The following is a 14,189-nucleotide window of genomic DNA, read 5'->3' on the forward strand; positions in this document are numbered from 1 at the left end:
CCCCTCCCCCAGCCACCCCTCAGGGCACCAGTCCCATCCCGCCTCCACTTCTGCTCCCCCTTCACTCCCCCCACACCCCTTGTCCTACCTAGTTTCTTGCGGCTCTTCCTGTCCCCTTAGGTGTCTGTGGTCCCCCACTGGTGCCTGGTAGGTGCCCTAGTTGTGAGGAGATGCAAATTCTACGTCCTCCTAGTATGCCATCTTGCCTCCACCTCTGCTTCTCTTTTATGTTTTGGTTTTTTGGCCGCAAGGCATGTGGGATCCTAGCTCCCCCACCAGAGATTGAACCCGCACCCCGTCCATTGGAAGGCAAAGTTTTGACCACTGGACCACCAGGGAAGTCCCTGCTTATTCCAGTTTTGAGGCATTTGTTCATGAAGATATTTCTAAAGGCTGGCTACATTGACAGGAATATAGTCATTCGACAATATAATCTCTGTTGGGTTCATCAATCTCAGTTAAATAAATATTGAATACATCAGTTAAATAAATCAATTTAAGCTAAATAAAATTACGGCACAAACATACAATGGAAAGTATTCCCAACTCAGCATTTTATGTTTTGGTTTTTTGGCCGCAAGGCATGTGGGATCTTAGCTCCAGGACCAGGGATCGAACCTGCACCCCACATGTGAAGCAAGATCCTGGAGCGACAGCCCACTCTGTGTGGCACAGGGCAGGCAGGACATGGTGGCAGTCTTTGCTCCCAGGGGAAGGGCCATGTATCTTTTTGAATTGTAGTTTTGACTGGATATATGCTGGGGAATGGGATTGCTGGATCATATGATAATTCTGTTTTTGGTTTTCTGAGGAACGTTCATACTGTTTTCGACAGTGGCTGCACCAACTTACATTCCCACAAACTGTAGGAGGGTTCCCTTTTCTCCACACCCTCTCCAGCATTTGTTATTTGTAGACTTTTTAATGATGGCCATTCTGACCCAAGTGAGGTGGTACCTCATTGTAGTTTTGATGTGCATTTCTCTGATAATTAGTGATGTTGAGCATCTTTCTTGTGCCTATTGGCCATCTGTCTGTCTTCTTTGGAAAAATGTCTGTTTAGGTCTTCTGCCCATTTTTTTGATTGCGTTGTTTGTTTTTTTGTTGTTGAGTTGTATGAGCTGTTTGTATATTTTGGAAATTAAGCCCTTGTCAGTCACATCATTTGCAAATATTTTCTCTCATTCTCTAGGCTGTCTTTTCATTTTGTTTATGGTTTCCTTTGCTGTGCAAAAGCTTGTAAGTTTGATTATGTTCCATTTGTTTATTTTTGTTTTTATTTCTATTGCCTTGGGAGACTGACTTAAGAAAACACTGGTATGATTTATACCCGAGAATGTTTTGCCTGTGATCTCTTCTAGGAGTTTTATGGTGTCATATCTTAAGTCTTTAAGCTATTTTGAGTTTATTTTTGTGTATGGTGAGAGGGTGTGTTCTAACTTCATTGATTTACATGCAGCTGTCCAACTTTCCCAACACCACTTGCTGAAGAGACTTTTTTTCCATTGTATATTCTTGCCTCCTTTAGTGAAGATTAATCGACCGTATGGGTTTATTTCTGGGCTCTCTATTCTGTTCCATTGATACATATGTCTGTTTTTGTGCCAATACCACTCTGTTTTGACTACTGTAGCTTTGTAATATTGTCTGAAGTCTGGGAGGGTTATGCCTCCTGCTTTGTCCTTTTTCTTCAGGATAGCTTTGGCAATTCTGGGTCTTTTGTGGTTCCATATGAATTAGGATTATTTGTTCTAGTTCTGTGAAAAATGTCATGGGTAATTTGATAGGGATCACATTAAATCTGTAGAGTGGTTTGAGTAGTATGGCTATTTTAATAATATTAATTCTTCCAATCCAAGAGCATGGGATATTTTTCCATTTGTTTGAATCATTTTCTGTTTCCTTTATTAATTTTTTTGGGGTGCAATTTTAAAAGGTTTTTTTTTTTTCATTTCATTTCTGATATGTCATTGTTGGTGCAGAGAAATGCAACTGCTTTCTGGATGTTAATCTTGTATCCTGCTATCTTGCTGAATTCATTTATCAGTTCTAGTAATTTTTGTGTGGAGTCTTCAGGGTTTTCTATATATAGTATCTTATCATCTGCACATAGTGACAATTTTATGAGAGGAAAGTTCTTTTTAATGGAGCTAAGACATTTCTCCCATTCTTGTTATATATATATTTGTTTCTCTGGAACAGAGGGTCTGAGGAGACAAATCTTAAACAGACTAAGATGTGTAATTGTGCCTTCAACTACGAAAAACAGGATCAGTGAAATCTCTTTAAAATTTCCCTTGAGTGAGGATACATTCATTACATAAAAGTGGTGCTCTAAGCCAGTTGTGTTCTTTCTCTACAGATCAGGGTCTCAGGCAAATATGAGATCTTATACAGAAGGTCAGGCTGTTTATCTTAGAAGAGACTTTTCTTCTTTTTGAAAAATTGGGTAAAAGAATGAAAATAGGCCAAACCATTAGTAAGAATTTATGATAGAACTCAAATCCACTGAGTAGTTGTGAGGTAGTTGCCTAGGTGTGTGTGACACTTCAGCCCAGGGTAACATCTTTATGGAGATATGAATGGTTTTTATTATCAAAAATAACACAGTACATTAATGTATATGTTGAGATCACTATTCAGTACTAATCTGATAGCCTTGAGAATAGCTATTTTGATTCTTCTGGTTCTTTATTTGGGCCTGTCAAAAAGTTAGTAAAAAGCTTGACTGATTTTAAGGGGTTATTTAATTTGAAATTTAAGACTCTCCTACATTTTCCTTTGAAAAGTAATTTCAAAAGGAGAAAGGAACCAATCAGAGTACACGTGACAAGGAGCAGACAATAAAATTATGAAAACTAGGCACACCTTTGTCTCTCTTTAGTTACCATGCTAGGATTTTAGGAATTTTTAAGACATAAAGATACAAAATCTCATTATAGGTAGTACAAGCCATTGTTCTTACAAGTTGGCTGCCCAAAGTGCAATATGAAGAGTATGAAATGATGATGGTTTGGCTGACTGACGAAATATTTTTAGGGGCATTACTGGAGATTATTTTTTAAAGACCACTGATAAAATAAAACATCCTAAGCCTACTAGTGGATATCTGGTTATGTTATAACATGTTCAGGCACTTAAATATTTACTGAGAACTCTGCAAGGCACACTTAGTCTTACACCAGCTTCCTTTTAAAATAATGATACATGGTCACTCTCAACTTACCCTTGATATTTTCAAAATTAGAATAATTATTTTAGAATTATTTATCTATAGATCAAACCAGCTAAAACTATGAGCATGATGAAATAAACCTCTATTTTGTATAAATGAAGAGGACAGATGGGCACTTATTTACTGGAAGACTTAAAAGATTCATGTTCTAGCAAACCCTCTAATTCTTTGAAGGCCCAAAACCAGTGTCACAGAAGCTCACTGTGTAAGCAAAGCTCACTGTGTAAGCAAAGGGGCACTGTCAGGGACCATTGTTTATGTAATGGTCAATATGAAAGATTAAGCAGTCCTTAACCTGTTAGCTTTTACTTCAGATTATTTTCTAGAAATGCCTTTTGTATGTCATCTGCAAAAATGTTTGTCTGAAGTCTTCTTCAGAGAAAGGGTTTATCCACTGGGTGCTTTGGTATTTTTTCCCCCAGACAGCACTGACTTAGTGTTTCCATCCATACAAGTGTAGACTTTATCACCTCAGCATCTTTTAGACTCAAGGAGACTGAAACATTATATACATTTTTCTAAGGATCCAGGTAATGTTATGTCTCTCCAAAGATAAATATATCTTTTACCACAAAGAGAGTTTGGAAATGGGATAAAATGTCATTCATATACCCATAAATAATTAATTGAGGTACTCCTATGTAGGCATTCTTACTAGGTGTTATGAGGGACAGAGGTGGCTCCAAAGATAAGCCAGGTACGGACCCTGACCACAAGGAATTCACACGGTGCTTAGGATGACAAGGTACAGATATGTAAATAATTACGGTACAAGATAATTGGATATGGTTCAGGATTATGATTCATACCATAATGGAGGTACATAAAGACTCCTAACAAATTTCACCAGAAGAAGTGATCAACTTAAAAAATTTGTGCATCAGCAATTTCATTCATTACTTCATTTTGAATCCCAGAGCCCCAGTGGAAGTCTTTCTGAGGGAGACCATCTGAGTGTAATAAAAATTGCTATCAAAGAATCCCAAATAGAAAGTATTCAAAGTGTGGCAGCTCTTTGCTACCAGAGAGGCCACCAAGATGCAGAAATACCCATCTGCATGGCTACCCGTAGTCCTGAGAGTGGTCTCTTCTAGATAGGGCTGTCAAGACACCTGGGTTGTGATTGTCATTAATTTATGGGGTGCTGCAGCTTTAAAAGCATGTTTCCATCCATTATCTGTTAATTATTTTCTCTGAACGTAGGCTGGCACCATGCAAAGGGCATCCAGGACACCAGGGTTCTAATTCTGCTCACTGGCTCTGATGTAAAATAAAGGATTTGGTCATCAGATTCTCTCCAAGTTTCCTCAGGTAGCTAGGTGGGTGGGGCAAATTTTATTATCATCACGTTATAGATAGGGAAACTAAGGTCAGGAGCACCTGAGGGGCTTGCCCAAGGTCTCAGATAATAATTGATATCCAATACTTGAGATTAGACACCTGGCCTATAAGGACAAAGCATTTTCTTCTATATCATACTCATAACCACACCTAACATTTGTGGGCAGGAGGACAGATAGAGGCACACATAGCATTACTGTTAAGTATTTCAGTTACAAATCAAGATAACACACTGTTAAAATATGATCTATCCTCCCACCTTGACAGATACTTCTTTGCAAGACCTGGATGGTCAGGTGTGAATCACGAATTCTTGGACTCCTCCAAGGGCCAGGCTGGAAGTGGCAGGGAAGGGAAAGCTGACTTAGGCGGGGCCCAAAATGCCTGGGAGGGCACGCCTCAGCCCATAGGTCCTAGCACCATCCACACTCGAACAGAGACCCATTCCTGCACACAGGGGTGCGTTCAGAGGTCCAAGCAGATCCTAGAAGAGGGTTTGGTACTATTTGGGTAGCGGATTCCAGAATTCTGACTACTGGGGGCATGGTCTGGAAGAGGGTTCAAGCTCCTTGACCCTGTAGGAAGGGGCACTGTCAGAAGAGAGTCAGAGGGTGGGCAGAGGTCCCTCTTGTTTGGGTTTAAGAGCCTGTCTGATCATACAACCTCAAGATTCAACCTAAGAAACAGTAAAATCTGGGAACTTTCTTGTGAGAAGGTAGTATTGCCTAATGGTTACAAGACCAGGTTCTGCAGCCAAACATCTGAGTCGGGATCCTAGCGTGGCCACTCATTAGCTGAGAAATCTTACGCCAGTTACTGAACATCTTAGGGCCTCAGTTTCCTCATCCTTAATATAGGTATAATAATTATTTTTACGAGGAGTAAATAAGATAGCACATGTAAAACACCTAACAGACATTAAACGCTGGGTAAATGTGAGGTTCTCTCCATCCATATTAGGTGAATTTGCCTTGAAAGGTTTCTGGAGAATTATATAAGCATAACTATAGCCAAGCACTCTGATAACCCCTCTCTCCACTAAATAGCGGGGCCAGGCGTAGGAATGGGCTCCGCCTACCCCACCCAAGGCGTTGGCTGCTGCCCGAGCCCCGCCGGGTCCCTTGGCCAAGACTTCACGCTGCAGCCGCGCATACTACAAGCTACGGCAAGGGGTTCGGAGAAGGTTAACTGGCAAACGTAGCCCTGAGTCACGGCAGGACTAAGGCAGTGAAACCAAGCGTTAGCACGCTGCTTGATTTATCCCTGCAGTGCGGACGGTTAAACCAGTGGGAAGTGGCGTCGACAGTTTATGGAGCCAGGATTGAAGCAGCTCGGTCCCCTCCCAACCCCTTCGCCCTGGGGCTCACGCTAGTATCGCTAAGTCTTTTGACAGGTCTTGACATCTCTCCTTCGCGAGGAAGGAGAGAGACCCGGAACAAGTCAAGGCATCCCCCTGGTACCTCCCGTGAGTGCGAGCCGAGCCCAGTCTTGCGAATGCCCGCCCCAAAGCAAAGACGTTTTCTAGATGCAAGCCTGGGCATTCCCCCACCCCACCGGGTGAGCTGAATTCAGTGGCTCATTTCCACATCCTAGCCCCTCCCCCTCCCTAAAAAAAAAAAAAAACCAAAAAAAAACACCTTGCAAACTTTGTTGTTTCTTGAGGACCAAGAACTGTAACCAGCTCCATTTAATGGATAGTCGTGACTGGGCACCAAAAAGTCAGACTCTCTTGAAAACACCAACAAAGGACTATATTTAGCTCTGAGCTCTCCGCCTAAATTCCTTATTTTTTCACTCTTAGCTTCGAAACGACTAGCTTGGGGAAGTGGGAGGAAGGGGGCGGGGGAGCAGCAGAGAAAGAACAGCTGTGCCTCCGCCTCTCAACTCAATCTCTATAAATAACCAATCACGAGCGGAGGCTACTTTTTAGCCAATGAAGCAGCCCAAACTGATAAAACCTTGGCAGTAGCCAATGGGAGAACACTCGAGGGTGTGAGATTTGCGCCCCGGGGCCAATGGGTCCTGAGTCTGGGAGAGGTAATCTGAGCTGGAGTGTGGGTGTGTGGTGCACAAGCTTCCTACTTCCAAGCCCCAAAACCTGCTCTGCCCACTGAGCATGCCCTGACTAGCTGCGGGCGCCGCCGCTTCTGGATCGGGCTGTGATCCGCTCTCCGGGTTTTGGCCCCAGCCGAGTGGGGAGGTGGGTGGGGCCCGCCGAGTCCCAGCCCGGAGACCAATGTGGTCACTAGACGCTGCACCTTCCCTCGTGGAGACAGGGTTTCAGACCCAGTGTTCCTCTTTTCTTTGTCTGAGGGATGAAGTACGAGAAGAGTCGGCCAGAGAAGGCCGGGTAGAAAGGGCCGCGCCTTCAGTGGGGGAAGATGCTCCGCCTGCCAGTCATACCCCCAAATGTCCTTTGGGTCTCGGTCCCGGGATGCACACCAGCCGGCAGGCCGGGGAGTGGAGTCCACGAGCTTTGGATAAAGGGAGGTGGCAAGAGGCCAGCCCACCCCAACACCGGGGTGGCCCGCCGCGCCCACCCGCTTCTCGCAGAGCCGGGACCCCTATGCACTAACCCCAAAGCCGCGAAAAGAAGGCGGTCTTCGTCCTCCCACTGGCGCTCTCCCAGCCGGTCTCTTAACACCCACACACACCTTCCCCGCCTCCCACACACATTTCTTCTCCAGCTCCTAGACTAGCGCCTACCGCGAATCCGCTAGTCCTGAATCAAATCTCGAGCCCCACCCACAGCCCCACCCCCGCCCGGCCCTCCGGAAAACCAGGAGCGTGGGATCCGGCGGGCGCGGCCGGCGGCGGCGCACTGGGCATGCTCGCCGGGGCGGGGAGAGCTGGGCTGCGCGCGGCGAGTAGGAAGCCCTCGCCCCGCGGAGGCTGCGGGAGAGAGCTCGATGGGCCGCGGCGGTGGGCGCACGATCTGCGGGGACTCATGCCACGCGCGTCCCGGCCCGGTGCGCAATTAGCAGCCGCCTCCGCAGCCCGCCGCCGCCGCCTTCTCGCCTTCCTGGGCTGCCGCGGCGAGAAGCTGCAGTCCTTGCCTCGCACCGGCTGCCGGCATTGTCCTCCCGCTCCGCCGCCCAGGCTGCCGCTGCCGCCGTGGGCTGCTGCGGGGCCCCCGACCCGCGCCGCAGGGACGCGCTGCCGCCGCAGGTCGGCCCCCGGTCCCCGCTTGGTGGTTTCCGCGCCTTGCGCCCCTCTGCCATCCTCTCCTTAGTTTTTCCTGCGGAGCTGAGGACGGGGAGAAGTCCAGCCTCCAAGCCCAGCCTTCCTCCGGCGTGCAGCCCCGACGGGGCCGCGGCTGGCGCGGCAAGAGCGCCGACGGAGCCATGAGAGAGTACAAAGTGGTGGTGCTGGGCTCGGGCGGCGTGGGCAAGTCCGCGCTCACCGTGCAGTTCGTGACCGGCTCCTTCATCGAGAAGTACGACCCCACCATCGAGGACTTCTACCGCAAAGAGATTGAGGTGGACTCGTCGCCGTCGGTGCTGGAGATTCTGGACACGGCGGGCACGGAGCAGTTCGCGTCCATGCGGGACCTGTACATCAAGAATGGCCAGGGCTTCATCCTCGTCTACAGCCTTGTTAACCAGCAGAGCTTCCAGGACATCAAGCCCATGCGGGACCAGATCATCCGCGTGAAGCGGTACGAGCGCGTGCCCATGATCCTGGTGGGCAACAAGGTGGACCTGGACGGCGAGCGCGAGGTTTCGTTCGGCGAGGGCAAGGCCCTGGCCGAGGAGTGGAGCTGCCCCTTCATGGAGACGTCGGCCAAAAACAAAGCCTCGGTGGACGAGCTGTTCGCCGAGATCGTGAGGCAGATGAACTACGCGGCTCAGCCCAACGGCGACGAGGGCTGCTGCTCGGCCTGCGTGATCCTCTGAGGCGCCCGCGGCTGCCGCGCGCCGGCCGCGCTCTGCGCACAAAAGCCAAACGCACCCGATTCTTCTAAATGTGATTTCTCTTCTTGCTTTGAGATTGGAGACGACTTTGCATCAGCCGGGGTGTCCCGGGAGCCCGGCTGGCCGCCGTGGCTGCGTCCCCTTCCTCTGCCCCGTGTCCGAGGGGGTGTCCCGTCATGACCATCCGAGACCCTGTGGAAATGTGGCTCTTTGCAGCATGTACGTTTCTCATTGATTTTGGTTGACGCATATTTCCCCATTGAAGCAGCCGTTGCGGCGCAGTATGGCAGCTTGATACCGGCAAGCGAAAGTTTCAGCCTGGAAAAAAAATGGGGTGGGGGAGGAAGAGGATGGGGAGAAGGTGGAAAAGGGGGAATTCTTTTTTTTTTTTTTTTTTTTTCAACAACCGTTTTTCTAGTTCCAAGTTTTAAATACACGGAAGGAAGTCCGGGAGAACCAAATGAAGGAGCAGGATGAGAGGAAGAAACTTTTGTTTTTTCCTTGTTTTCCAGGAGTAGCTGGAAATTAAGATCGGGTTCCTTTTCTGCCAGCTTGGAAGGGCAACCCCGTGACTGCGATTCTGAGGATGTCTATGCAAAGTTGGATTCTTGTTACAGTATATCCAATCTGAAGTATTGCACATCTGAACTGGGACTGTTAACACTGATGCCAATACAGTGTGGGGTGCCAGAAAGTGTCTGCTGATATTTGTGGAAAAAAAAAAATCTATTTTGTTTACCTACTGTATCAAAGGGGAGTCTGGGGGAGAACGGTAGTATTTTTTTTTTTTTTAATCAGCTGTGAAAAAAATGTTACAGATCTGCACATTTTTGTGTGTACTGTTGTGTGTGTGTTTGTTTGTTTGGTTTTTTAGATTTAGCTTTTTTGTTCTTATTGGTTGGCAGTAACAAGGTGTTGATGACTAGCTCTTTAAAATACAGTACAAGGACTTCATAAATGTGATTCAGGGCCCCCAGCACCCCTGTGTCTGCAGAGTGCCTTCAAAACTCAGCTGTTCCAGCCGGTGCCAACCTGTGAACTTCCCACCAGATCCCAGAATCTGCTATTCCCCCCAAACCACTTCCCAGTTTCCTTACAGTAATCTTCCTGAAGGAGCCAGGACAATAGGACCTGTTGTTTGGTGAATTTCTTTTATTATTTCCTTTAAAATGTAATTTACTTGTCTTGCAATGGTTTTTTTTTTTTCCTTTTTTAAATTTTTTGCTTCATTTTGTTTCAATGTTCAGGTATTTAGCTCCCCTTTTATATATTTTTTTTTAATGTTTGGTTTTCTGTTATAGGGTGTTCCTCCAGAAGCAAAGAGCAAAATTTTACTGTTGTGATGTACTGAGAGAATTCTAACAATTTGTAATTTCTAATTCCAGACACACGTTTAATCATTGTCTCTTCATTTTAAGATTTTTAATACAAACATCATTTTTAAAGAAACAAATCCAAACTATTGTTTGTGTTTCTGTGTTTCATATTCAGTGATTTAATACAGTATCATGATTGAGGTGGACAGGGGCAGGTACATGGTGCCCTCAAGAGTGGTTTGTTGAATTTTGAAGAGAGAAGTGTCTCAGTGACAAGTTGGGTGACATTACTCCCAACTCCTTGAATAATGGAAAAAAATCATCAAGGTCTAGGAAGCCCTGGGGTATGGTGATAACCTTCTGACTATAAGATGAGCTGGGTATTGAATCTGTTCTGCTGACTTGGAGCAGTTTATTTCTCTAGGAAGGGGAGAAACCAACTGCTAAGACTGCCTTAGATCTGGGAGAGTAACCATCCACCTGGTCAGACAGGGTAGTGCTTTTAATTTTCTTTTTTCTTTCTTCCTTTATTATTCTTTAGTTTAGTTTTGTTTTGTTTAAAACACCTATCCAGTTGAAAGCATGTTTGGGGAAGATGATTTTCAATTATGAAGTCATACCTTGTAGTGTTTGCTGCAGTACATTTGTATGGGTTGTGGACAGTATCTCAACCCTTTTGAGGCTTTGATTAGGAAATAGATAATTAGATTACAAAAGAAGAGAAAAAAAATTAAGACAAGCCTCTTGCTCTCATTACACTGTGCAGTTTGTGGACCATTTTGACCTCATGAAATTTTCCTTCTAACAGCAGGAGGCAGTGTGAGCTTTTGATTTTGTCTTTTATTTTTCCTAAGGGCCACTTTACTAATATAATCTCCATAGAATAAAAGAAGGTGTATAACTGTATATATCAAGAGCACTTGATATATCTTAGGTCCATGAAGTGTAGATGAAGTCTTTTGAAGGGTCTTTTGACAAAGGGATTTATTCTGTTGAGGAAGCCAAAAGAAATTACAGGCCACAGGTTTTTTTAAAGCTGTATTAACATATCTTGCCTTAAAATATTGTGTCCATTGCCCAGGTGACATCTCAGAATTCCAGCACGGAGGAGGAATAGGGAATTCTGCCTGGGTTTGGTCCTAAGGCCGTTTTTTTCACTCTTGATCTCACTTAAGTTTAAGTATCAAACTCAGAAGGCAATGTATATATGCTAAATATAGAAATTAGGAGAAACTATTCAAACTTAGGCTTTGCAAAGATTCATTCTTGCATTTGTGTAAATTTAGTTGATTCAGTAGATCTAAAGTGTTGAAAATTCTTAAGACGTATATCAAGTACTATATAAAGGATTCTTTAAAAGGCATTTAGTGACTGTTTCTTATAGTTTTGGTTTTCTGGAAGCCTTTTTTTTTTTTTTTTTTTTTTTTTTTGCGGTACGCGGGCCTCTCACTGTTGTGGCCTCTCCCGTTGCGGAGCACAGGCTCCGGACGCGCAGGCTCAGCGGCCATGGCTCACGGGCCCAGCCACTTTGCGGCATACAGGATCTTCCCAGACTGGGGCACGAACCCATGTCCCCTGCAACGGCGGGCGGGCTCTCAACCACTGCGCCACCAGGGAAGACCTTTGGAAGCCTTTTGACATAAAATGCTGGCAAGTATCTAACTAACTTAAGAAATGTATATACTCCTGACAGGGAATTTTTGAAAATGGGAAATTGGAAATGAAATAGGTTGCTGGGTTCATTAATCATCTTCACACAGGATTTAGTCACTTACATGACTAAATTCTTTATAGGTCTGGGATGGCAAGGCAGAAGATTTTAATATACTTTTACTGAATACTGTAAAATAAATGCTTTCTGGATTCTCAATGAAAGCAACTTTGTGTGTACCCCTGGAGCAGGAAAATAGTATTGAATCTTGTAGCCTTCTCCAATATTTTCTTGATGAAATTGAGAGAAATTAGAGACATTGTTTTTAAGAATATGTCAGTTTATTTGGCTAGTAAGAACCCCTTCTAGAATTATGGTGTGAAGAGATAAGAGCGTTTGTTTCCCTGGAAAAGTTGGGCTGACTTAAGAGTGTCAAAGGAAGTGAGAGAGGGAGGGAGGGAGGAGTTTGTTGTAAGGCAATCACCTGTCAAAACAAACTGGGTGGAAAAGAAACCTTTATCTTGGGGAGCAAAAGTTAACTTTTTAATTTGACCCCTGCTGGTTTTTAACAGCTTTTCCTTTTGGTCCCTGACAGTCATCCAAGCTTTATGTCATCTTAAAGGATTATTTTTGTCCTCCTTTTGTAATAGCCTCAAAAAAGTTGAAGGTATCATCCGAAAGTCTAACATTTTTGTATTTGGGAGTTATGGTTCTTAGGTACAGCAATGTCCACCTTCTTAACTGCTGAAATAGACTCCACTGAATCACATTTTAGGACCAGATCTATTTAGGATTAGACTTCTTTCAGTGTATGAGGCTTTATGCTTCCTGATTTGTTAACCTTTCCTATAGGTGGGAATCCTAAAATGCCCCATTGATTCAAATTATTCAGGTAGTTTTGTTTTCGCCAGCATGTTATTGCACCCCCTTTTGAGTTATATTCGTGTTTCTCAGAGATGGGATGGGAAAGTGAGAGAACACTATGTAGCAGCTGGTCTTGAGAAATAGATACAAAATGCCTGTACCTTAACTGTCAAAAAAGGATCTATTTACTTTTCACAACAGCTAGAATAAGCCCCCTACTCATAAATATGAGGGTTTAATTTGGAGATCACCACCATGAGTTAAAGTGGTATCAAACATTTGTTGCAGTGTCTACTTAATTGGGAAAACTTTCTAATGTCAATTTTGTCCTGATGAAAATGTAGCAAAGTTTTAAGTACTGTATAATAGAATATGGTAAGTTTGATTATGATATTTTACTCAGACTACTGGGAATAATTAAATGCATTTAATTGAACATGGTGCTAGTTCTAGAAGATACGTTTGATCTAATTAATGACAGTAGGATTTTGATAGTTGGAGAAGGCTTTAGGGATCATCTAGTCCAGAGGATCTCAAACTTGACCATATATCAAAATCACCTGGAGGTAAAAACAAGTCATGCTAAGCTCTTCCTATAGTTTCTTATTCAGTGTATCTGGATACGACCTCATAATTTTCATTTCTAACAAATTTCCAGGTGATGCCGATAGAGCTGTTTCAGGGACCACATTTTGAGAACTGATGATGATCTAGTCCAAACTCCAAATGAGTACTGAGAGCTACCTAGATATTTAGGGACACAGACTTAAGACCCGTGTCACACATTTAGAGTGCTGCCTACCACAAAGTCATGGAATAATCTTGACTGAATTCTGTAGCTATTGAGGACATATGCCAGTTACACTGAGAATGTTAAACTGTGGAGTGTGAATGGGGAAGCCCCGTTGCTGGCTGAGTGACCATGTTCACATTAGTATGTGAATAATTGGGTTCTGGTTTTCAGTATTAATTCAGAAGGCAACAAAAGTGAATAAATGATTAGAATAGGGGCGTGGCCTAAATGATCAGAATCAACATTTTCTCTCAAAAAAATTATTTTGAAAAATCTTTGATAAAGGGAACACTTTTAGGTATTCGTCTTCTCTTACTTCAAGGTTAAAAGGCAAGAATTTTAGTATTTTATGATTCCTAGTATTTATAAAAGTTATATTTGAGAATTTAAATCTTCAGGTCATAGTAGGTACATGTGTGTGTCAACATGTATATGTGTGTGTGTGTGTTAATACATACATTCAGTTTCTTAGCCAGCCTTTCCAGGAATCAGTGGATTCAATGGCATTTAGTTCTATAGTTATCCATCCTGACAATGAACAGCATAAAACGGTGCAGTGCATTTGTTTCATTACACGTCTTATCTTTTGGAATGGTGAGTGTTGATCTATTTTGTAAATTGGAGGGAGCAGCTATTTATATTTTTCCTTTGGTATTAAACAGAAATCTCTGATGAAATGTTTTTCTTAAAATAGAGTGGGAAGTACATGCTTTTTTGTCCAATTGACTAAACTTGCTATTTTTTAAACATTACCTGGCAAAATTATGTGTGCCTAAGTTTATCAGAGGTTTGAAGATGTGTGGTTGGTTTATTTGTGGTAATTGTGCAAATACAGCAAAAACATTTTTTTTTAAAGTAGAAAATATCGATGCGTTGAGAATACAAGTACCCAAAAAGGCCCAAGATTATTCCTTGATTGTTAAGAAGATGGTTACAGGGACTTCCCTGGCGGTCCAGTGGTTAAAACTTTGCCTTCCAATGCAGGGAACATGGCTTCAATCCCTGGTTGGGGAGCTAAGAAACCATATGCCTCACGGCCAAAACACCAAAACATAAAACAGAAGCAGTATTGTAA

At 43.8% G+C, this 14,189-nt stretch overlaps 1 protein-coding gene across 1 annotated transcript; it reads left to right on the plus strand.

Moving 5' to 3' along the window:
• Positions 1–7,465: 7,465 nt before the first annotated feature.
• Positions 7,466–11,152, plus strand: RAP2B (RAP2B, member of RAS oncogene family). The gene has a single exon (XM_024769133.1). The coding sequence runs from the start codon at positions 7,921–7,923 to the stop codon at positions 8,470–8,472; it is 552 nt and encodes a 183-aa protein (XP_024624901.1). The 5' UTR covers positions 7,466–7,920; the 3' UTR covers positions 8,473–11,152.
• The last annotated feature ends 3,037 nt before the right edge of the window (positions 11,153–14,189 follow it).

This window comes from Neophocaena asiaeorientalis, unplaced genomic scaffold (assembly GCF_003031525.2).
Source record: "Neophocaena asiaeorientalis asiaeorientalis breed wild unplaced genomic scaffold, Neophocaena_asiaeorientalis_V1.1 scaffold118, whole genome shotgun sequence".
Classification (NCBI taxonomy): Eukaryota; Metazoa; Chordata; class Mammalia; order Artiodactyla; family Phocoenidae; genus Neophocaena; species Neophocaena asiaeorientalis.